General features: G+C 35.0%; 1 protein-coding gene across 1 annotated transcript; it reads left to right on the top strand.

The window, feature by feature from the left end:
• The first annotated feature begins 1426 nt into the window (after nucleotides 1–1426).
• On the top strand, nucleotides 1427–1834 carry LOC149968924 (uncharacterized). Its single transcript, XM_090169443.1, has one exon. The coding sequence runs from the start codon at nucleotides 1427–1429 to the stop codon at nucleotides 1832–1834; it is 408 nt and encodes a 135-aa protein (XP_090025569.1).
• The last annotated feature ends 22090 nt before the right edge of the window (nucleotides 1835–23924 follow it).

Genomic DNA, 23924 nt, shown 5'->3' on the forward strand with positions numbered 1-23924 from the left:
AGAACGGATATTTTTCCCGACGAAACCGAAATGGTTTATCTCCCTAAGAAAAAAAGTAGGGGGTATAAAGTCAGCGGAGAGCAAGAAGTCCCTAACCAGTTCGAAAATGCCGGCCCTGGTTGCCGGACACAAAGATTTTCTCTCGGCCCTAGGTAGATCGAATTTTAAACAACGACGCGCCATTCTTTATCACGCTAAAAAACCGTTAATTGGTGCTATTGCTGAATGCTGCGATAATACTTTGAAAGGGAATTTAAAGTTAAACCCTTGTCATAAACGAAAACTAGCTAAACAAAAGAAATTCATTAGACAGATAGCCTCTAAAAAAGTAGCCTGGCGTAAGAAGAAATCAATTTTAGTACAAAAAGGTCACGGGATTCTAAGTATCCTCATCCCCACCGTTATTTCAGCCCTCAGTGGGATTTTAGGTCGTTCTTAAGGAAATAAAAAATGTACGCTCAAAAGTTAGCCCTAGTCCCCCTCGACTCATTAGGTAATAATATTAATAATAATAATAATAATAATAAAAATGTTCTCATCCCCCCTCAATTTTCATTTCCCCATCCGTTAGGGTCCTCCATGGGTGAATTAAATAATAGCATGACCGACTTACTCAATTCCAATCTTGACATTAGGGATAAAGTTAAATTATTCGAGCAGATGTTCCATCGATATCAAAACATTAGGGATATAGCGACGAAGCCAAAAAATAGAAAAGAAACCGTACAGGACATAGCCTTCTTAAATCTCGTACCGATTCAGTTTAGGGCGAGTGCGAAGGACTTAATTAACCCCGAGGCAATCTTGAAAAATTTTTATTACGATCCAAAACACCCCGCGAGTTTCGACGGATTGGAAAAACTTTATCAGGCCGTGAAAGACAGAGGTATTCCCCGGGAAACGGTAGAAAAATTGTTAACGAAGCAAGAATCGTACACGTTACATAAGACCGCCTATCGGGAATTTAAAAGGAGCAAGGTTTTTGTGACGAATATAGGCGATCAGTTTCAAATGGACTTATTGGACATGAGAGACATTTCCGAACACAATTCAGGCTTTAATTACCTACTAGTAAGTATCGATACATTCTCGCGACGCGCGTGGGCCGTCCCTATAAAAAGTAAGAAAGCCGCGGACGTAATCGCGGCGACCGAGAAAATATTCGAGGATCTCACGCCTCTTAAAGTCCAAACCGATAAAGGGGGAGAGTTCATGGGGGAAATAAAAGGATTTCCTTAAAAATAAAAAAGTTAAATTCTTTACTAGCGAAAAAGATACAATCAAAGCGTGTATGGTCGAGCGACTAAATCGCACGCTAAAGTCTAAAATGTATAAATATTTCACCGCTAATAACACCTATCGATACTTGGACGTCCTCCCTGATTTAATTCGTAGCTACAATACCACAAAACATTCTACGATAAAAATGGCACCCCTGGACGTGAAACCGAATAATATCCTGAAAGAATTTAAAACAATTTACAAGGAGATCCCCGTGAAAAGCCGGCGTCTTCCTAAACTTAAAGTCGGCGAATTTTGCCGTATCAGCAAATACACTTGGTCAAAGGAAGTCTTTAAAATCACCCGTCTCGTAAATTCAGACCCTCCCCTTTACACGATCGAAGATTTAACGGGGGAGGCAATAAAGGGACGTTATTATCAGGAAGAACTGCAATTAACCGCTAAACCTCGACTATACAAGATCGATAAAATCCTCAAGTCTCGGAAACGCAAAAATCAGGTCGAATACTTTGTCAGTTTCGTAGGATATCCGCCGAACGCGAACTCGTGGGTCAAGAAAAAAGATGTATCTGACATTACCTTCAAACGCTAGCATGCGGGTTTACGCCGACAATACGATGGCCTCCTATACCTCCGCGTTACCGAAACCTGTCGAATTGGCGGGGTCTTGGGAGTGCGGGATGGCTGAAATAAATTACACTAGCGCGTTCTTCAACGTTCTCGAGGGACAAAACACTATCGTTTTCATGGTTGTCGACGAAATCCCTGCTGTCGAATGTAACCCGTCTTAAATCGAAGTCAAAAAAATTAACCGGGGACTAGCATCGAAAAAGCTCGTCGGAAGTCTAGGAAACACGTTCGTGACATTTTTTCCCTCAACTAAAAGATCAAAATGTACAAAGTTGAAGCGTTGATATCGGAATTGGACCTGTTCTCGGTCACCCCGTGCAAACTAGCGTCGAAAGCGCGTCTCCAACTTTCTACCGACCGATCTCAACGCTACGCGATGATTCCCAAATTGAATTTTGTATCCCTAAAAGCCCGGAGTACACGGATCTCGCGATGAGTCTCCTTCACGTAAAATGTAAAGTAACGCGGGAGAATGGGGCTAATTTAGACCCCGACGTTAAATTATCAACTTGTAATAACATAATGCATAGTCTCTTCGATCAAATTGAAATTTACTTGAACGATAATTTCATCACGCCCTCGGCAAGTCGATATTCATATCGGGCCTATTTAGAATCGCTTTTGAACTATTCCGGTGAGGTGAAAACTTCTCACCTGACTTCGTGTCTCTACGCCAAAGACGCTGCCGGAAAGTTTGACGATATAATTACCAACTCGGGGAGCAAGATTCGTCAAGCAGCTATTAAGGTTTCAAAGGAAATTTCCTTAGTAGGGGCAATATACGCCGACCTTTTCAACATTCCGAAATACCTTCTAAGTGGCGTGGAAATTAAAGTTCTACTTTCTAGGAGTAAAACGGCTTTCGTCGTTATGGGAGACCCCTCGTTAAACGTGGGAATCTTTAAGATCGCTATAACGAACGCTACTTTGGAAATACGAAAATGCAAGATAAGTCCTCAAATCATTCTGGCTCACGAAAACGCTCTCTTAAGCGCCACCGCGAAGTACCCCTTTACCAGAACCGAAGTGAAAAGTCACGTACTGCTCACCGGCGTTTCAAATACGAGTCTCGACAATGTGTGACTGGGGCCGCTTCCTCAACGCGTTATTATCGGCCTAGTCTCACATACGGCTTGCGCGGGCGATTTTCATAAAAGTCCTTATAACTTTCAACCATTCGGGTTAAATTTCTTATCTCTCTACGTTGATTCCGACGCGGTTCCGAGCAAACCTCTCCAGCCCAAGTTTTCCCAGAATCAATTTGCCCGTGAATATTACACCTTGTTTACGGGGACGATTATCCATTTTAAAGATGATGGAAATAATATTTCACGCTCAGATTATCCGAGGGGGTACACTCTATATGCCTTTGATATCACGCCTGATCTTTCCGCAAGTGACAACTCTCATTGGAACCCCGTAAGACGGGGACAGTTACGTATCGAGTTGGAATTCGAAACCCCGCTCACGGAATCGGTTTCGGTCGTTATTTACGGGGAATTCCATAGTTTAATGCAAATAAACAAGGACCGTAACGTGGTGATTGATTATTAAAAATGAACACGACTCCCCGAATATATCCCTTCCTTCCCCGCCTCTCTGGTCGTTAACCTCGATCCTCACGATGGGCCCGGGACTCATTGGGTAGCTATTTACCTAGACGTGTCCAGGAGGGCCGGGTACTTTGACTCGGCGGGTCGTCCCGTGAATCTTCCCACGGTAAAAAAGTTCATGAAAAAAAATCCTCGAAAATAGCCTACAATAGACGTCGTCTACAGGTCGTGAGAAGCAAAGTTTGCGGACAATACTGCGTGCTCTATCTGGAACATCGCTATAGGGGACGGAGTTTGACCTCCTTCGCTGATAGGTTCACGAGGCACCAATGGAGTAATGACAATCGCGTGGAGACCCTATTTAAGAAGCGGATTTAACCTACCTTGAGTCAGAGGGGGTATCAGCCAACAGGAACATCATGGAAAGACCGCTGGTAGTTGTCGATTTTGAATTCTTACTCGGCGCGAAATACGAACCGGTCGTTAAAGAAGTTGCCGTCGTCGGGGAGTTACCCCTAGTTAAAAGTGTATTCGTTAAACCTCCGTACCACGGTAGCGGTCTTTTTCATCACGTAGCCCGGAAAAATCAATAGGTCTTTAACCACATCAACGGTTACCTGTGGAACCACGGCGATACCCCCTACATCGAGCTAGAACATCGGCTCAAGGCCTTAACCGAGGACTCCGAATTCGTTTACTGCAAGGGAGAGGAGAAATACAACGTCCTCAGGAAACTCATCCCCAAGAGGTGATCGAACTTTAAGGGAATCGGTTGTCCAAAGGCCAAGGACATCGCTATCGAGCAGAACTATCGGTGTCGATTTCATCGAAGGTTAAAGAAGAGGGTACACAGAGTTACCGGGAGAACGTGCCCACTGAAACATATGGTTGTTTGTGACAATGTTTTTTTTTGGGTTTTCCAATTCTGTGACTTTCTCTAACAAATCCTGGCTACGCTGCTGATGTTGTTTCTACTATCATAAAATACAAGAACTAAATATTTTAAATTTGATCCTACTACACACATGTTCAAGACCAAAATGTTTACAATTGGCAGTCATTTGCAACCGCGATTTTCCCACAATTCAAAAACAACCGCAACCCGAACTATTTTAGAAGCGAAAGCTTTGCAAATGTCCAACAAGAAATTGGCGATTTAATGATTCGGCCCTACACTTAAATGTTCTGTAAAGACATTTTATTAAAAACCTATTTCAAATATCTACGCTACGCTAAAATAGTATTTATAAATTTTAAAATTATGTTCCATGGTTATTTTTCAATAATAATAAGTTTTATAAAAGACTGATATCTCATGGAAAGTATCAGTCTTTTATAAAACTTTGAATTACTAAAATAGCATTGTCAGACGAAATCTATCGTAACGGCAATTAGCGGTAGCCTACTACACTACTGAAATTATCTTTGAAGTTTTGATTGGTTAATATAAATATAGTTAATTTTATTTAAGGGCGTTGGCTTTGATCAGTTGGTTCTTCTCTTACGAGGTATGAAAGAGAAAGATAAACTCCATTTTGAATTTTTTTATTCAGAAATTCATTTTATTTAATTTAATATGTCATGAAAAATTTTATTTTAATAAAATAGGAAAGACCCTATTTATTACTCTAACAATTCATTAACTTTTAAAGCTAATAATTAAGTAATTCATTAGAAATGTATTTATTAAATTCAAATAATTTATTACAAGTAGCAAGTTTGTATTGCCAATTTTAAGACATTAAATATAGGAAATAGACTTTTAAAAGTTTGCATTTAATTGGCGTTATAGTTTGCCTTTAATAGACGTCTCCCGGCATGGGTTTAAGCCTACTTTATTTCAGTGTGCACATTTTTCTGACTTTTTTGTGATATACTAAAAAATAAACAAAGCCGGTAAAATAACTTAACTGTGTGAACCAGGCCTTTTTATCGAGTAGCTTAGCCTAGATTTAGCTCAAATTGTCACGATCGTTTCAACCGCCATTTAATATTTTAAGATATTTAACTTGAACTAAGATCACTTTATCGATGGAAACTCATAAATGCCATTTTATCGAACTTGATTCAAGATTTAAGGTTTGGTGTAACCACGACTTTGGTTAAATGTGGTCTGTTCCAGCATAAATGTTAGTTTCTCTAATTTCAATGATTCACGGATATCTTTTATCCCAACCCAATTGGTAAACTGGCTTTAGTGCAAGTAGAACAACCTATATGTAGTTCGTTTTAAACCAAGACAAGCTAGGATAATAGAAATGCAGGGGTCCGATTCTACAACTGTCTTTAAAAAGGATTCCTTACATAAGGAAAAAAAATATTTCGCTCGTAAGGATAACCTAAGGACAATACCACTTTTTAGCGAAAATTGGTATTCTACTATCAGTGTCCTTATGAGGAATCCCTTCCTTGTGATCCGAAAAGAGAAAAGCAAAAACTTGACCACGTGGCCTATTCGTAGATAATGGCGTTTCGCGAACTCATCTCCGAAATACTTGTTAGGAAGCGCGCCTAGCTTGGTTACGAGGACCACGGCTTAACCACAATACCATGACAGATTGCAAGATAAATTTCGGAGGTTAGTTAGTTATTCATTTTGAAAGTAGGCTTTTTATTTAAGTAAATTAAATTATGAAAATAAATATCGAGCATTATGAAATTCTTAAAGTTTGATAATTTAAGGAGATATTCTATCAAATTTATGTACGGTCAAATCAAGGTTCGTAAAAATGCTTGCCGCACTGCGGTCAAATGCATTAATCTTTATTAATAGGGACAAATACTTTTAAAATTAATCAATTAATTAATTATGATATTTATTTCTTATTATTATTTTAAAATGAAAATGTTTTTTTTGACATTTGCTATAACCACTAAATATAAAATTTCAATATTTATCGAGGCAGCTATCTTAAAATATGTGCTAAATAAAAATAATTATTGGTCCTTACCCCTCCAATGAGAGGTTTTACCCTCGCTTTTTCGGACTATTTTCGGTCCTTACTAAGGACAATTTTTCTTAATGGTAGGAGTAAAATACGAAATTTCTAGTTTCAGAAAAATTTACATATTTGAGACAATTTTTGCTCCTTAGGAATCACAAGGACATTTGTAGATATTAAGTCAGCCCTGCTGAATCTTTAACACGATCTTACTTTTATTTTGATATGTTATATTAATCTTAAAAAAACTTCTGTGCTACGTTTTAAAATAAAAAAATTAATTTTGCTGACGCTTTGACTATCCATGAAACAAAACAGTTACCTTTCGAGCGTGCGTCTCCTTACAAGACGGAGAGTCGTATGACATCGGGGGTTTATTTTGAAAAAGGTCAACTAAAGTTCTTAATTTTATTTAAGTTTGCATTTCCGCCAAAATATAATAAACTTGCCTTTTAAACACAGACACTATGACTATCCATGAGACAAAAGAGCGTCTCCACCAGACGGAGAGTCGTTTGACCTCGGGGGTTTATTTTATTTAAGTTTGGTTTTCGGGCAAAATACCAAATATTAGCATTCAAATATTTTGACAGGTTTTTGATCGAGCAGATTTTATAAACAAATAACAATATAAATGATTTTCCCTTACGTCGAGTCTTACGTCTTATATGCCAACCTGTATTTGGTCTTTAATAATAATATGCCTAATTGATTGCACCAATTGTGCACCATCAAAATCTTTTATGGTTGCGTTACTTAAAGGTGGGAAATTTAAAAAACAAAAAGGTTTTGTAAAATACAATATTCGATATTGATAAAAACAATATGCCTATCATGAACTAACAGAATAATTTATTGCACCGTCATAAGACAGCAGGAAGTTTAACACATGAATCATAAGTAAGGTGAAGGAAGGGATTTGCCCATTGAAATTAAGAATGTGAGGGCTACGTTACAGACTATCCCATTTGGATTTCGATAGTAAAAACGTGCCTAATCGATCGCACCATACCTCTTAAGAAGATATTGAAAAATTAAACATCAGTGATATTAACTTAGAATGATGTTCGTTAATGACTCTGATTGCGCGTGATTATGCACCCTGAAACAGGACGTTTTATTGTGTTACAATGTATTGAGTTGGCTCTTATATCAGAACTTAGTAGGTTTTATTATTTTAGAAAAAGCGAAATTTCCGTAAGTTATTGAATAGATACATTATGCTTCAGGGTCCATTATCGATAGTTTTGTAATAGTCGCTGATGAGGGACACGGTCAATTCCTTGAAAAGGTCAACGAAGATGACGTCTACTTGACCGCGGGACGATACAATGGGTGGAAAGAAACTGAAGAGTATATTAAAGATTGATACTGTTTTCGCCCTTTAGAATGTTTCACTGCATACCGCTAATGACGGAGGCTTGTTTTCTCCAAAATGAACTGATAACCTCGGCGTTTTAAAATGTTTTGGATAAAACAGTTTCGAACCATTTTAAAGTGTTAAATTTAACTTTATAAAAATGGATTTGGTGTATTGTATTAGAGAATAACCTCGTTCTGACTAGTTTTATCGTTTCGGCTTTATCTATGGTTAATGATTTCGGTTATGGTTGTATCATTTCCTAGCGTTGATAATGGTAAGTCAAAGTTTGCGTAAATATAAATAATAATTATAGAGGTGATTTTAAGTTCTATTAAAACTCTTTATAAGATTTATTTTGCTAGAAGATAGGTTTGTATATAAGATATTCTTCATTCACCGGAAAACTGTGCACACTGAAATGTTGGTTAAATATTGTTTCAGAGAAAAACAAAAGTGCTCTTTCATAATGAAGGTGGTATTTTATGATTTATATTAAATTACCCACATGAATTTAAAAACAATTTCCCTAAATTCCGTATATAATTGGTATATAGGCTTAGTAGTCCCAAGCCTAGTAGGGAGAGGTCAGAGTCAAGACTAGAGCAAAGTCAGACGTCCATTATTAAGCCGAGGCCTAGAAGCCCAGAACGTGCTATAAGATAGGAAAGTGTTCAAGCAATAAGATCAGGAAATTCTGTAGCTGTAATAAAGCTAATGCATTGAGGCCCACGTGATTGTTAATCTACCAATGTATGAAGAAACACTAGTATTTACTGTCAAAATGTTGACTCGAGTTTTATAATTATTGAATGCTGAATAAAAACAGGTTGGGAAAAGGCGACTTCATAAGCTGATTCCACATGGACTGACTGACATTGAAATATATTCACAACAAGAATATTAATATAAAAATTTTAATTTATATTACGTATGTTCGCTTAACCTCATGGAAAGATTGGAACAATGAAAATAATAGAGTATAACTGCATTTGATTTCCAAAAACAATTTGCAGTCAACCATAATAAACTAGTCGTGATGTCGGGTTAGGTTCTGGTTGATCGCAACGCGAGCAAAAACATCTTGGTCCAATTCATCTGCTGCAACTGTTTAAAATACCGCTAGCGGTATTTTTAAAACAATGTAAAAAACAACGATTTTGATAAAGCAATAATTTATATAATCAATTTAAATGTTTAAGTTAACTTATTTAAACAATCCCGCTGCCCTTTTCACCAAAGACTTCAGGAACATTAAAATTTTAAAACCAATCTTAGCACAAAGAAAACTGAATAGAAAACTTGATGTCGTATCAAAATAATATAAACATATTTTGCACGATTTCTAAGCCGTGACTAAGGTATTTTTAACCTATGCGACTTGATTTAATTTTAAATTGTTATACGTCAATATTGGGGGGGGGGGGGGAAACCCGATAGTGAAAGTAATACTTCCGCTATTGCACTTCCTTGTTCGGAACGGCTATCTTATGAAGGCATCGCTGGTTTGTATTGACCACTAAAGCGACAGACGTGTAAATATCCTCGAAAGAGAAGTGACAGCTCCTCTGAAATTTGTAGAATTTAAAATACATTCATTTCGAATTTTACTTGTCATAAGTAACTTAATTCAAAGGACTAAACTTGTGACTGGACAAACTTGTACATAATAACATTAACAATATAAATCAAAGCACTATTGTACAATAAAAAATACATAAGGCCGTTGTTGACCACGTTCAAATAGGCCTAACTCACGACATAGATACTAAAGAAGTAAATAGGATTTCTAAGGAAAGTAACCATATAAAACTTATTATTAGGAAATCTACTGAAATTGTCAAACTAATAATTAATAATCAACTGATTAATAAAATTGACGGTCCTGCTCATGAAATTGGGTCACACTACGCTAACCCGTTCAATCCAGGGTAATTTGAACAACTTGCGGAAGAATCCTTTGCGAAAGATTCATTAATTAATTTTTGTTGCGTTACTCAAACTTTATCTACATTGTTTTTCGTGTTGAGCCCTCAACAGACTAGCGATCGTGTCATTTTTGTAAATTTTGCCTGACGACGGCGCTAGTCTTGGCGGTTTGTTACTAAAAGTTTTTATTGTAAAATAGTGGTTCGATTTATATTCTTAATAATTCAAAGTATGTAAATAATTTAAAAAAATATTTTTAGAACAAGTATTTCAATTGTCAGGATGCTTCGTATTAACAAACTGGAATGTTACTAAACTATTAAAATACGATATCTTTTATGTTTGTTTCAGTTAATTTTATACTAAATTTAACGATATGGTTCTTTTAAGGTTTATTTCATTCGCAACCAGTTAGTTTAATTTGGTAATTTATCCTAAGGCAACGGTTTTTGTTCAAAATAAGTAAATCTTTAACTGTTATATTATATGTCTATTTCATTTTATTCAAAATTTCACCGAGAAATTCGCCATTTTGATCATATAGTCGAACCCTCTGCCACATCTTTGCCAATGGGCTACCCAAAATGGTAGAAAGTAGTTAAGGAGAAGCCCGTTAGATGACTGTAGAAACGCGGTGAAATTTTCCAAAATTGAAAACACTGCCAGATGAAACCGGCCATTGCAGTGAGTGGAAATCGCGGTGCACGCGCTTTGCCACGAAACAGAGTTCAGTAATAAGATTAGGTTTCTGCTAATGTTAATAAAACAGTCTTTAAGCAACTTAACCATCTTCTAAGAAGTCCTCCAAAATGCAGTCTTTGCGCTAAACTAGTAATCGCATGCAGCGCCAGAAAAATCTACAGTTGTAACGATTGAGATCCGCTTTACTTTGAAAATTGCAGATGGACTCCCGAACAAAGTCAGTTTGAAATACAGTTCGTAAATAAAGCCACTTTAAAATCAACGTTGTAATAAAAATCTTAAATCTATTGCGTTATGCGCTTGACTAAATTTATTAATCGAATTGCTTTAGAACAGTTTTATTTAATTATTTCGAAAATATTGGTAACGAACACGAAATTAACACGTACAGAGCTGCCCTCGTAACGTCTATTTTGACTGTTACCATTTTGTAGTTGGTTTAAAATATCTCAGTACCGTCTGTAATCAACCCGTAATTGATTCGCTCCAAACTTCTATTAGCTCGTTATCAATTTATAGTCACTGTAATAGAATTGTTAATCGGGATTTGATACGATTTGGCAAATCGCGTGTTTGAATTAAAAGCATAAGTAACACAATATCGTAAGTATGACACTTATTATTCCAACGCTTAATTTATGAATAATCAGTTTCGAGAACGATCATTTAAATCTTAAATTGGCTAAAGGATCCTTTTTTTATACTACCAGGTGACGAAGCCCGATAAATCGTCTTTTGAAAGATTTTAATGCTTTTCCAGAAAAAAATAAAACTTAATTTGGAAAAATAATAATGGTAGCTTTTTTCAATGAATGGAGTAGGAAGAGACCAATTTTTGGTTTCATACTTCTGCTAACCTATCTTCGACAGCCTATCATTGACATAAATCGTCCATTGTCGTACAAATTCACACTTTTGTTAAAAACACTTAAAGTGACAAAAGCTGGGAACTTGTCTATGAATATGAAAACCAATATGAGGATTTCGTAAAATATATATTGTAAAAGAACCTAAGGTAATAATTGTTGTCCATTTACTTCTGTATACCATCATCGATGTTTACGTTTAAAATGATATTACGTAAAAATAAAAATGGATATTAACTAACAACACATTGGAAGAAGATGACGCAGAGGGACATGAAAGATTCAATGGAAAAGCAACATTCGCAATCGAGTCAGTGATTAAAACTATGAAATGTTAATTTTCTTCCACGTCACGGTCAACCAGCATACTCCTCTTTGTATACGTTGTATACGTTAATTAAAATGTCCTGGTATCTCAGTGGTTTGCTAAAAAGTAAACCATTGCACGCGATTAAAGCTCACGTGGACGACGCAAATTCTCCCAAACCAGTCCAACGGGAAACATTGAATATGGTGAGCGTGCATTTTCCCCATAAAGTAATTTTGCTTAAATTTTAATACTGCAACCTTACAAAATGCTCTTTTTAAAAACCACGTTGTTCTTGCTACTAGTCATTAAGTTCTAATAGGTGTTTTCTTGCACCGACGCTCACCGTCGTGGCGTTGTTCTCTAGTAAAAACCATTTTTAAATGTGTTAGTTTTCATAACGATCCTAATTTTTAGCCATTAGGCGGAGAGATTTTTGGTTGGTTTTTTGACTATTGTTCTCAAAAATAAGTTTATCCCTTTTAGACACTGAAACCCTGTTAATCATTTTCTCGTGGCGCGACAGACTAGAGAGTAGAAGAAAACTTTGCTGCGAGTAACGATTACTCAATACACATCACAGCTGGAGGCCATTTGGAATTGTGATAATTAGCACAAGTATTTCTGATTCATTTTTGAATGTTTAGTTCAGTACAGAGTCTCCTAGTGTTAAAATAAGCGCGATAAGGAAGGTACCACTTTGGTGCCTTTTTGTATAATTTTAATGAAGCGGTTTGGTAAGAAAAATAGCATTGAAATTGTGGAAAGTGTCTTAATGCGTACTTATGCTGAAATGTAAAAAAACATTGCCTCTGGTTAGCGTTCGTCGCCTACAAACCTCCAATTTTTTTATAAGTTATTATAATTAATATTCTTTTAAATATCAAATAATGAAAATGAATTAAACTAGTTCGATAATTAATTTTCCAATTAAAATGACGAATTTAATTCATAATTTTTCGTCGTGATCGTTGGTTAAATGAAAACAATAAATGTGTTAGAAAAAAATTTCCGGGACTGTACAATTCACGTTGTGTTGTCGATCCCTTTGTGCTCTTTAATATACTTAACGTATTATTATCTTCTTCCACATTTTTATAGTATTGCATTTTTGACATTCCTCGGGGATGAGGTGCCCTTTAAGATAACATTTTTCGTAAAAAGGCTTTGTTTATCTTCATAAGTGTCAGCTTTATACATTCAATTTCTGGTCTTATTAGAGATACCTGTGCAGGGGTCACCCTAACTTTGTTTTTTAAGGTATTCGTATAAAGATCTTGGATTTTTTTAGATTACGGTCTTCAAGTATATTGTCGGGTAGGCCTCTGATAATTGAGTTGTTTCTTTTAACAGATATTTCGAGATTTTCTAGTGTAATACGGTTTGCCTCAACATTGTCCCTCACCCTTGAATAAACTATTTTTAAAGCAAACTTCCAAATTAGTGACACGTTTTTTAAGAGGACAGTATAACAGTATGACTAGCATCAATTCTAGCTACCGTGGTGTTAGTATTTTGTAGATTGATGTTCATTTCATTCATTTGTAAGAGAATAGTTTTAATTTCTTTGCATTGTCATCGTTGGATGCCATTTTGGGTGAGGTTTGGGATTGGCTTCGGGTTGTTCGCATGTCAATGCGCGAGATTTTTAAATACATAGAAATAGTAATATCAGTACTAACCTATTGAAGAAAACCAATTAGCCACTGTAAATCAGCCCTAGGTGCCTATCGCGGGCTCTGCTAGCGCTTTGTGAAGTTCGTTGTTTGAGGTTTGATTCCGTTGGACGACTTTGACCCCGAGTAATGTATAAGATGACGTGTTGCCGTTGCTGTTAATTATTATGGTTACCTCCATCGTATACTTTTGATACTAAGAAATTGAACGTGTTCTTCGTGTCAAATACATTTCAGAAGTTTTGACGTATGCAAATTTTAAATACAGTGAATCGTTATCTTAGCAATCGAGAAAAGGAAAGAGACAAAATAAGAAACATCAAGGAAATAACGATCATGTTAAAAAGCGCGTGCCAAAAAAAAGCCATTTTTACACACGTTTGACTTTATTATATTATAGAAAGAGTCATAGTTGTTTGTATAAAATAAAATAAAATAAACTATCATATTTTGCACATACGTCACAAGACACAGTTTTGTTAGTATATTCTTCTAATATATATATATATATATATATATATATATATATATATATATATATATTCCCAATTTACTGAAATTTTACATATTTATTTCATTCGGCCACCTGAATTAATGTCTTCAAAAATCGCTTGATGGCTTAGGCCTAAGGTGGTGCCTTGGGTATTACCCTAGCTGATTATTAACCTATTTGAACGTGGATTAATTTTGAAACTGAACACAAATTTGTGCAATTTTCCAAATTTTTTATGGATTTTAAGCAATTTTCCTTAATTTTGTTCAAAAATGCTCATATAATTTAATTGGTTTAATTTTTTTAACAACCCAAATTTTTATGAGTTTATCAATGTCGTCTAATTTTCATAATTTGGGAGCAATTCTACCTAACATCATTAAAAATTCTCAATTTTTATAAAAAAATAAATAGTTACACCCATTTTTTCAAAATTTCATATTTTTTACGCAACTTTCCTTAATTTTATTCAAAATGATTGTAATATTCGCATTTTATTTGTATTTGTTTCATCTTCCTGAATTAACCTAAATTTCAAAATGTTCTCCAATTTCATCCATTATCAAAAATTTATTGGATTTCACGCAAATTTACCTAATTTATCTTATTTTTACTAAATTAACCCGAAAAACACAAAATTGTTAATTTGCCAAATTTCATCCAATTTTATCAGTTTTATCCAATGTATCCAAAACATTTAATATTCCTCTTTATAAAGTAACATATATCAGACAATATCGAGATTCTCCTTTAATTTCTCATATTTACCCAATTTTTCTCAAAACATTCAATTTTCGAATAATTTCATAATAATAATAATATTCAATATAATAATATTTTCATTTAAAATCTTGAAATTCATATGCTATTTTAAATTAAAAAATTATCATTTTTAGTTTTCAAAAGCATTTTTGGTTGCCATGGCAAAGAAAAAGGCTATCTTTAATGTTAATAAATAAAAACATTTTAACGAATATCTGTTATAAATCCTATTTTAACTTTATTTGGAAGGTAGCAATACTTTAAGATACCTCGTATTCGTTTCCAGACTTATCTTATTTCAAATAGCTCATCAATTAACTTTCGTCTATTGTTATTTTTGTTTTCGCTACGCCGATGAAAAACAAATGATGATTTAACTCAAACAATTTCGTTTTATCGCTGCGTCCGGTATTTGGGGTAGATTTTAGCTACAACGAAGCACTTAAGTACCCATGTCCAAGAGAAGTTTTCTTCTCATTGGGGCCATAGAACATGCCTTTAATTTTTGACGTACTTATCTCTAAATCCCTCTACATAGTACTTTACGTAAATTACAAAGAGCATTTCATAAAAGGGGAATCAAAGATAGTGGACCTAATTCGACCCGACCAATTGTTTGAAACCTAACGATGTCGAAACTAACAAGGAGACTACCCGAGGTGGTTATCACCGATTTTGTTGAAACTCGGGGGTTCGGTAGACCTTATGGTAGTATGAAAATTGCCAAAGGGAAAAGTTGCAATGGGCTTTAGTTTCCCCATGGCAACCCAAAATGTTTTTGACCTCTCCATTTGAAAAAGCATGGGATTTTCTCGGATACCCAAATTTTGTTAAAATTTAAACAAAATTGATCAGTTTTATCCCAAATCATCGATCAATTTTACCCAAAATAGGTCAAATTCATCTTTTTGGGTATGTTTTGAAAATTTAAATTTTTCAAATTTTTTAAGTAAGTAGTACCCTGTGAAACCGAGAAAATCCCATGCTTTTTTAAATGGAGATTGTTTTGTTTTGAGAGATCGAAAACATTTTCGGTTGCTATGGGAAAACTAAAGCCTATTGCAACTTTTCCCATTGGCAATTTTCATACTACCATAAGGTCTACTTAACCCCCGAGCTTCAACAAAATCGGTGATAACCACCTCGGGTAGTCTCCTTGTAAGTTGGTTTAAGGTTTGACAACGGTAGCATGTACACGTAAGAGCACGATGAACCCCTCCATTTTCTACCCCACTGAAAGTTAGGGAGGCCTTAATTAATGTTAGGCCTGGGGATACAGATTATATTGAAAAATATTTAAAAAAAATGTATTATAAGAGTCTCCGTGTCAATTTTCATTCTCACATTGTGTGAAATTGAGAAAATTGTCACGGAGACTTCGAAAAATAAAACTTTCTAATCTTAAACGCAAAATTTAACCATGGTTAATTTAAACTAGTAAATAGTAAGAAATATACTATAGAGACAGATACTTCATGGTTTAAAATAAACTTTTATTAAAACGAATATTGGGGAAGCTTTTCGAAAAGGAGCGAGTATATTTCTTACTATTTACTAGTAAAACTTTTCTAGTTTTAGACCATTCTTTTTGGTCGACTTCGACTACGCAGTGAGGCAGACAAGAGCGATTTTCGAATCGCACATCATAATTATTTTTTCACTCTTTAATTTTGTTTATAATCTCTTAACGTTTATAGAGTTTATTCTGGATAAACTTTGCGTACATATTTTTGTTACAATGTTTCGTAAAAACATGAATTCTAAATTTATTTTAATGTCTGTCTCTTCTTAGTCGTAGCACTTACAAGAATAAATACTGTTTTTTCAGTTCGTAGAACTGGTTTTTGTATAATTATTATAACCACGAAATTTTTACAGGTACATGTAGCCCTTAAGTTGGCGAAGTTCAATGAGTCATAAAGTCGACAATATTTCAAATCGACATAATCTAATTCGGATGGCTTATACAACGCAATCGATTTTAGCTACGAAAAGTAAAAACACAGAAAAAGTATCGGTTTTGGAACGCCTAGCCGGACAAACTATTTGAGGGGCAAATTAAATTTTAAGATTTTTTCCCTCATACATGCATTTCACGAATTAATAAAACATTAACTTATTAACGTGCTTTCCTGAAAAAATTGGTATTTTATGCAAACTTCTCGTTTATAATCATAATCCTAATCAGCCAGGCACTTCCCTAGATCCAAGTCATATAAATAATTTTATAGCTTTTTATTCAGATGGCCGAGTTAATTAGCGAAAGAGTCTGGTGGCAAACTGTCTTTCATGTCACGCGAGCCAACAGATTCCTACAGTTATTACAAGTTGTTACGAAAAGAGGAAACCGAAAACATCGGTGAAAAACACTTTTCAGAAATGGGGAAAAAAGCGCATTTAGTCCTTTTTTCCTTTTGATTTTTACTTATTTTACCACAATAGGTAAGCGAATAATTTCCAACATGAAACCGCTATCATCCTGAGTGTTAATTACGGAAATTTGGCACCTATATTGATCCAAGTGTCTAAAATGATCCTATAATGTGATTTGCACACTTATTATATATTTCACATTCCAAAAATACATTTATTATTTATATTTCAATATTTTGTCGCTATAAACAATAAACAAAAAACAGTTTTGCGAAAGCTAATAATAAAACGTGCGTGTAATATTAGTCATTAGAATATACATTGAATAAGCGAAATACTAAAGTTTGTATGCCTTTTTATCGATCATGCGGGGAAAGTGTTTATACATTACTAATAATATTAATAATTAACTAACAACGCAGTCGTCAGTCAACTAGTGACTTGTGAATCGAATTCCATAACGGACACTGTTAGTGCACAGACGGTAACATTGTTTTAAGCCACAAAATGTGCAATTCTCATAGTTTAAATTTTTAATCTGTAGTTTGTTATTTATTTCAATAGCTTTTATATTTTTCACCAACGAAATTTCGAAAAGGACTGAAGACAGTTTAAGCAAACATATTTAGTTTTCTATTAGGAAATGAGTTCAGGAAATCATCTAGTCTTAAATTTTGATTTAAAAGTAAAATATATCTTTTAACTTTATTTCGGAGATTGCTCGTATTACACTAAAATGGCTTTTTACTGGTAACAGGAAGAGCAATTTGAGTGAATGAAATGGGGCTTATTGGCGTACAATTTTTTTCACCCGATGATAAGTTTCCATAGGCTTACAGGCTGCTCATTTTAACCTTGAATATATCAGACCAAAAGCAAAGATTTAAAATTTGGGCTAAGTTTCAAAGCAGCTCATTTGTTAATATGCAAATGCTCAAGATTTACATCAAACAGTTTTTCCTTCTTTTTTCTAACCGTACGACGATGAACAGCATTTTAGCCTTTTAAGTAACTGGTAAGGACGCTTGGATTCAAAAATTAGCCTTTGTTTCCCGAAGTAAACATTCAAATCAAATCAAATTTATTCATTTCCATTTTCTGTTGTCTTTGTCGAAACGTAAAAATGCTGGGAGATTTACAGGGTCAGTCCATGAAGTTTCAATCAGTTATTTTGCCATGGTTCACCTTTTAAAGCACAAAATTATCTAGCTTAAAAACCTTATTCCTCAAATTCAAATTTAAACTTTATATTATAAATTGAATTATTTCATTTTAGTTTTAACCGATCTTTTATAATTTGCAAAAATTCAATCTCGTTAACTTTTTACAAATACATTTTTTAAATACTTTAAATTTAAAACTTTACTGTGTGAAAACAACAGCCCCACAAGTTTATCTAAATGTTTTTGGTGGGTGGCTTAACCTGCCTAATATCGAATCAGTGATTCCAGCTTAGCTATGGAAATTTGAGATCCGACTGTATTTTGGGATACGGAATACATAATTTAGCCTCTATCGTCATTTTGGATCTTTTTAATATTTTTGCGCGTTTCGTTTCGGATTTATTTGCAACCGAACCCCTGAAAGCGCCACTTAATAATATTGACCTCTTGAGTTTATTTGTGCAAGATCATACCTCGCATCGTTAATTCATCAATAACATTTTAAAACTACTCTATTTCATGGATTTGACGATTGTCACTGTTTGGCATATACGATAAATTTCAGACTGTTTAAAGGGAAAAGTGTTGATTATAGCCTTTAAACGTTTATCGACACTTCCAATTGATTTAACTTACAAGTCTATGAAACAAATTAACCATTTATTTTCAGTACGCTCCTTTGTTAACGAAAAATAAAGGGAGAACCATTTCGGAGAACCTCTTGGACAGCTACGACGGCTTCATTGTTGATTTGTTTGCGTCTTTCGGAAGATCCTTAAAGTAAGAAAATTATTAAAATCGCTTCATTTCGAACTCAGAATTTCCTTCATTAATCTTATGCGTTTAAGTGATTAGTTTCTTGGAGTCTATTTTGGCGAGCTAAGCGACAGAAATTTACATCACTCGCGATTGGGTAGTTTGAATTTCAACGATTGTGATTGGTCGAAGGGCATCGCAGATTTATTCGCGACATTTCGAGACTAGTCAAAAACATTTTAAAGCGACACATTTCCGAAATTTGAAAATCTTCAAATCTTTCCGTTCAGATTTGAAATTTTATCCGGAATTTCATAAATTTAAAAAATTCCAAATTTTAGATGTGATTTGCAAATTTCAATGAGATTTGATAGGGATTTGAGAATTTTGGCGAGATTTGATAAGGATTTGGAAATTTTCATGAGATTTGATAGGGATTTTAAAATTTTAAAGAGATTTGGTCACGATCGCCATTTTAATATTTTAATAATTTTACTTTTCCTAAAATCTATAGCTCTTTCGAGCTCGGTTTACATTTAGCCATTTCTCTCATTATCACATTTTCGTCAAAGTTTCGAGACTTTGAGAACCGTGTTCGATCGTTTTGAGAAATCAAATTAATTTTGAAAAGTATATTTTAATTTTTCAACGATCACTCTATCGAAGTGGCTCAAAAAAATTGAAATTGACCACGTTAATAATCTTCGAACCGTTTGAAAGAGCTTCGAAATCGTTTTCGTGACGTAAAACCACGTTACTTCCATACAGATCCCAAACCGTTTCGAAATCTACTCCAACGTGTGACCGAAGCTTATGAGAATCGCAAATTTTTATTGTAATTAGGAAACATTACTGCAGTTCGATATTTAAATTTGAAATTATATAATTTTAAAGTGCCCAACGAAGCCAGCGTATTTCTTTAAGGGATATCTTAGCTTCAGTGGCGTTGCATGTATTTCTTGCACCCGGGGCCAACCATAAATTTGCAACTAAGCAAAAAACCAGTGAAAATTCTGCTCTGTTGATTTTGCAAAGGATTCAAGTCGTTTAAAAAATTAAAATTTTATTCGGCGTATTTTGCAACTCGAACTGTTTAATGCCATGGTCAATATCAATTTGTACCTCTTGTTAGATTGCCAAGATACCCAGATTTGTTAAAGGGATCCATCACTCACACCAGGGGGGGGGGGGGTATAGGGGTAACTTAAAATCCAGACTTGCAGTGTGCTTGAAAACAAGTTTTTTTGTGTCCCCTATGCCTTCCCCTGTGGTGAGTGAGGGATCCCTTTAAGCGAACATTAACATTTGGGTTTCCGCGCGTTCGCAAATTCATTTCCCTTCTGCTTGGTTGTCTGCTTGCTACAGCCTACTTCAGGGGCTAGTAGCCCAAACTTTGAAGCTTTCTGGCGCTCTTTTAACTCATTGTAGGGAAATGGGGAAAAAACCGACATACTTCTCAACTCACCCTGTATATGTGACTACTGACTACCGTGTTTAAAACTGCGGGTATTGAAAAAAAGCAACACTGCAACAGCCGTCAACGTCAGTTTTCCGATCCGCGATCGTTTACTTTTGCCAGACCGCTTCCTACATCTAAGCCGTCCGGGGCCATGGCACTCTTTGCTCCCCTAACGCTACGCCACTGCTTAGCTTTCGAATTTCCAAAGGTGTGTTAATAATTGAGTTTTAATGTGAAGAGAATGAATTTACTTTACTAATCAATCTAAAAGTGTTTAGTACTCGGTTTATTACGACTAAAGTGTTGTAGATCAAAATTTCGATATTACCAACATGTCAGGGATGTTACCGTTCGGATTTTACCTTAATATTAAATAGTATTTTTTCGATAGGCAAGAGAGTGACAGTACTTTTAATTTGTAAATTCAACGAAAAATCTTTAATTATGGTTTCAAAAGCCAAAGAAATATTCTAAAAAGTCTTTCGACAAAATTATACCATCATTTTCAAATGAAAGTAGCTCCTTAGAAACGGAACAGTTATAATACTTTATATTGATAAATTTGTACCGAATCGACGAAGGCTTTATGGTTTGAATTTCTGATTTCGAATCTATTTCCAAATCAAACCAATTCTGTGGACATACGGGCTGCTATATGAAATGTCATTTTTGTTTTTGCCTGATAAGTAGCAAAATTGGAGAACTCTTCCTAAAAGATGACAGTTTTCTGTTTTAAAAACACAAAAGTCGCCAACGGTAATTGTAGAGAGCACCTTAACCCCGTTGTTTGTTTCCTGATAGGAATGATCGATTTTCGTAGATGGACACCTTACTCTAATAGTTCTATCGCTGGAAAGCCTATCTGGCTCTTGTAAGACCCAAGGTGCAGTAGTTTTTCTAATGATCACAAAACTGTTGTCATTGTTTTTCGAGAATTTCACAAATGGGCTAGTTGGAAGATCTAGATCCATTTCTGATATTCATGAATTATTTTTCAAAATAAATATATCATCAGCATCCGGCTCAATATTTGAAGCAACCGTAACGGTTGCAAGTTCATTTTCGATTTCAGAATCCAAAAATGTATTTTCAAAATAACTTATTTCTGATTTTTCCAAATCATCAAGTTTTAAATGAATTCCCACTTCTTGTAAAAGTTTAAGTGCTAAAACCTTTCCTTCGACGATTTCCATAGAAATGTCAGTCATATCTGGCAGATCCCTTGAACAATCTACTTCGATTCGAATTTTCTTCTTGTCATTGGGGAAAACTAAATTGCTGGTTTTTGCATTTCCATTTGTATATCAAGCCTTCGAATTCTATACAAAAGTTCGTGAACGGAGAATTTAACTACCGTTGAAAATACTGAAGATAAACTTCGTGATGCCCTAAAAAATGCTTCGCATTGTTGGTTGCCCAATAGAGGCGGTATAAAACATTTCTTTTGGTCAGTTTTCGCAAGTTCGTTGTACAAAAGGAAAAGAGAATATGCGTTTATTTCAACGCACAAATGTGCATTTCGAGTTATAAAATGGTCTTTTAAAGTGAACGTTTTCTGGTTTAATAACCATACTTTCCACCCTCTCAAAAAATACAAGGCGTACCAAAGCCATTTTATACGTTGACTAGGGTTTAAATGTTTCTCTAAAAATGACGAAACTGCATATTGCATGACTTTCAAGAATGTAGCAGTTCCCATAGCACCATCAATACTTCCTAAACAATCAATTGCGCGATCAGAGTAGAGTCGCTCTGGTGCAGCGAAGCTTTGTCTATCTCGTACTTGTAAGTCGCTGGCCTGTAGCCCATGTTGAAGTTTCGATTGTACACTAACTAAAATATCCAAATGACCACGACTGGCAATTTGGTTTCCCATGGGAAGTGGAAAGCTCGATTGAAGTAACTTCGTGCGTAATTTTGCGGCCAGATGTATTTGATCTTGAAAAAAGAGAATAGGTGTATTCTCTTTAGATGAATTTACATCACATCGTGTTTTTAAGTCGTTCACCTAGGCAACAACATTATTGGAGCCGTGAACATCGCACATTGCATGTAAATATTTCTGATCACCGTCAGAAGAAAACGCAAGCACAGTTATTCCGTACCCCTTTAGTAATTCTGAAATGTAGCTCCAACGGGACTTTATAATTTCCTTCCCATATTTGTTGTCTGTTCCAAAATCAAGCAATGCAAATGGTGTAACACCACTTTTTAGACTTTGAACCATTACAGTGTGAACAAGTTCCGCCTTTTTGCAGTTTTGCATGTAGTTTTCAGCTTGTTCAATACGATCAAAGGAAATTTTCCTTCAGTTGGAAGGCCGTTTCTATCTAATGGTGGAACAAATCCTACACACTGGTTACTTTCGGTGTCATAACCGATTCTTGCGATGCAACGAGTAGCATCTTCGCTCAAAACCACGATACGGTCTGAATCACCGTAAGTCTCTAAATGTTTTAGTAAACACTCAATTCTTAAATTCCCCTCTATTACTTTTTTCGTTGACGCAATATATCTTTCTGCTTGGCTTACGCTTTGAAGAGTCTGTCCCAAATTTTTAGAAATAAATTCGTAGCAATGTTTGCCAGCCCATATTAAAAGACGTTTTGAAAACTGCTTGATTGACTCTTCATGTCGAGCTGATTGCAAAGTAGAATTGTGTTTCACATTTTCATAAAGACGGTGTAAAAAGCTTCCCGGTTCCAAATTTGGATTGCACAAAATTTCATTTGCATTAAATTGATGCTCCAACTCAGCTTTTAGTAATTCATTCTTACGAATTCATTGTTATATTTGGTTTAAATATGGAAAACATGTTGTGATTTTTTTACATGTTTTAGCAGAATGGTGAAACTGCTTCTTCGTTCTTTCACTGCGAGACCACTTGCCAATAACTGTTGCCCTCCGATCAAATTTTGTTACGTCAAGCCTATTTGTAATATAGATATTTAACGTTTTTTTATCAACTATTAATAATGTAGTTTGTCCGCAATGAATAGCGTAAGCCGAAGTTAGTATAGGTAGGTATATATAATATGTAATATATTACTTATATAATATATGATATATAAAACATGATATATAATACAATATATAATACGAGGGGTCCGACACCTATGAACTTAGGTGTATACACGGCGTCTAAAACTCTACTGAACTCTTTGTTGAACTCACTTGTACTCTCAAAATTTACCAAAACTCTTTGAACTCATCGAAACTCAAGTTTACTCCCTAAACTCACACAAAATTTCCATTAAACTCATAAACTATCAATGAAATTACCATAAACTCTCACTATCTCCCGTTAACTCTCACAAACTCAGAAAAACTTGCGAATTGAAACTCTCCGAACTCTGAAACTCTTTCCGAACTCTTTCAAACTAAACTTGAAGTCCCACAAACTCAACTAGAACTCCCTCGATCTGTGGAAACTCTTACAATCTATTGAAAACTCCCTGAACTCCACTCGAACTCGAAAAACTCAGTTTGAACTTCTTGTAACATCAAGAACCCATAGACGTACTAAGAACAGAGGAATGGGAATTTGACTGGATCGCCTCCTAATCTAGGGGCTTCTTTTGAAAATATAGATTAGGAGGCTCCACGAGGGCCTAAAGGTATGATAATAAGATATTTTGTGTTAATTTAAGCAATTTATATTCGAAAAATAATAACAAAAGTTTGACAAGTTTTCCCACTATAGAAAATGTA

Source organism: Leiobunum rupestre, chromosome 1 (assembly GCF_980474605.1).
Source record: "Leiobunum rupestre chromosome 1, qqLeiRupe1.1.hap1, whole genome shotgun sequence".
Classification (NCBI taxonomy): Eukaryota; Metazoa; Arthropoda; class Arachnida; order Opiliones; family Sclerosomatidae; genus Leiobunum; species Leiobunum rupestre.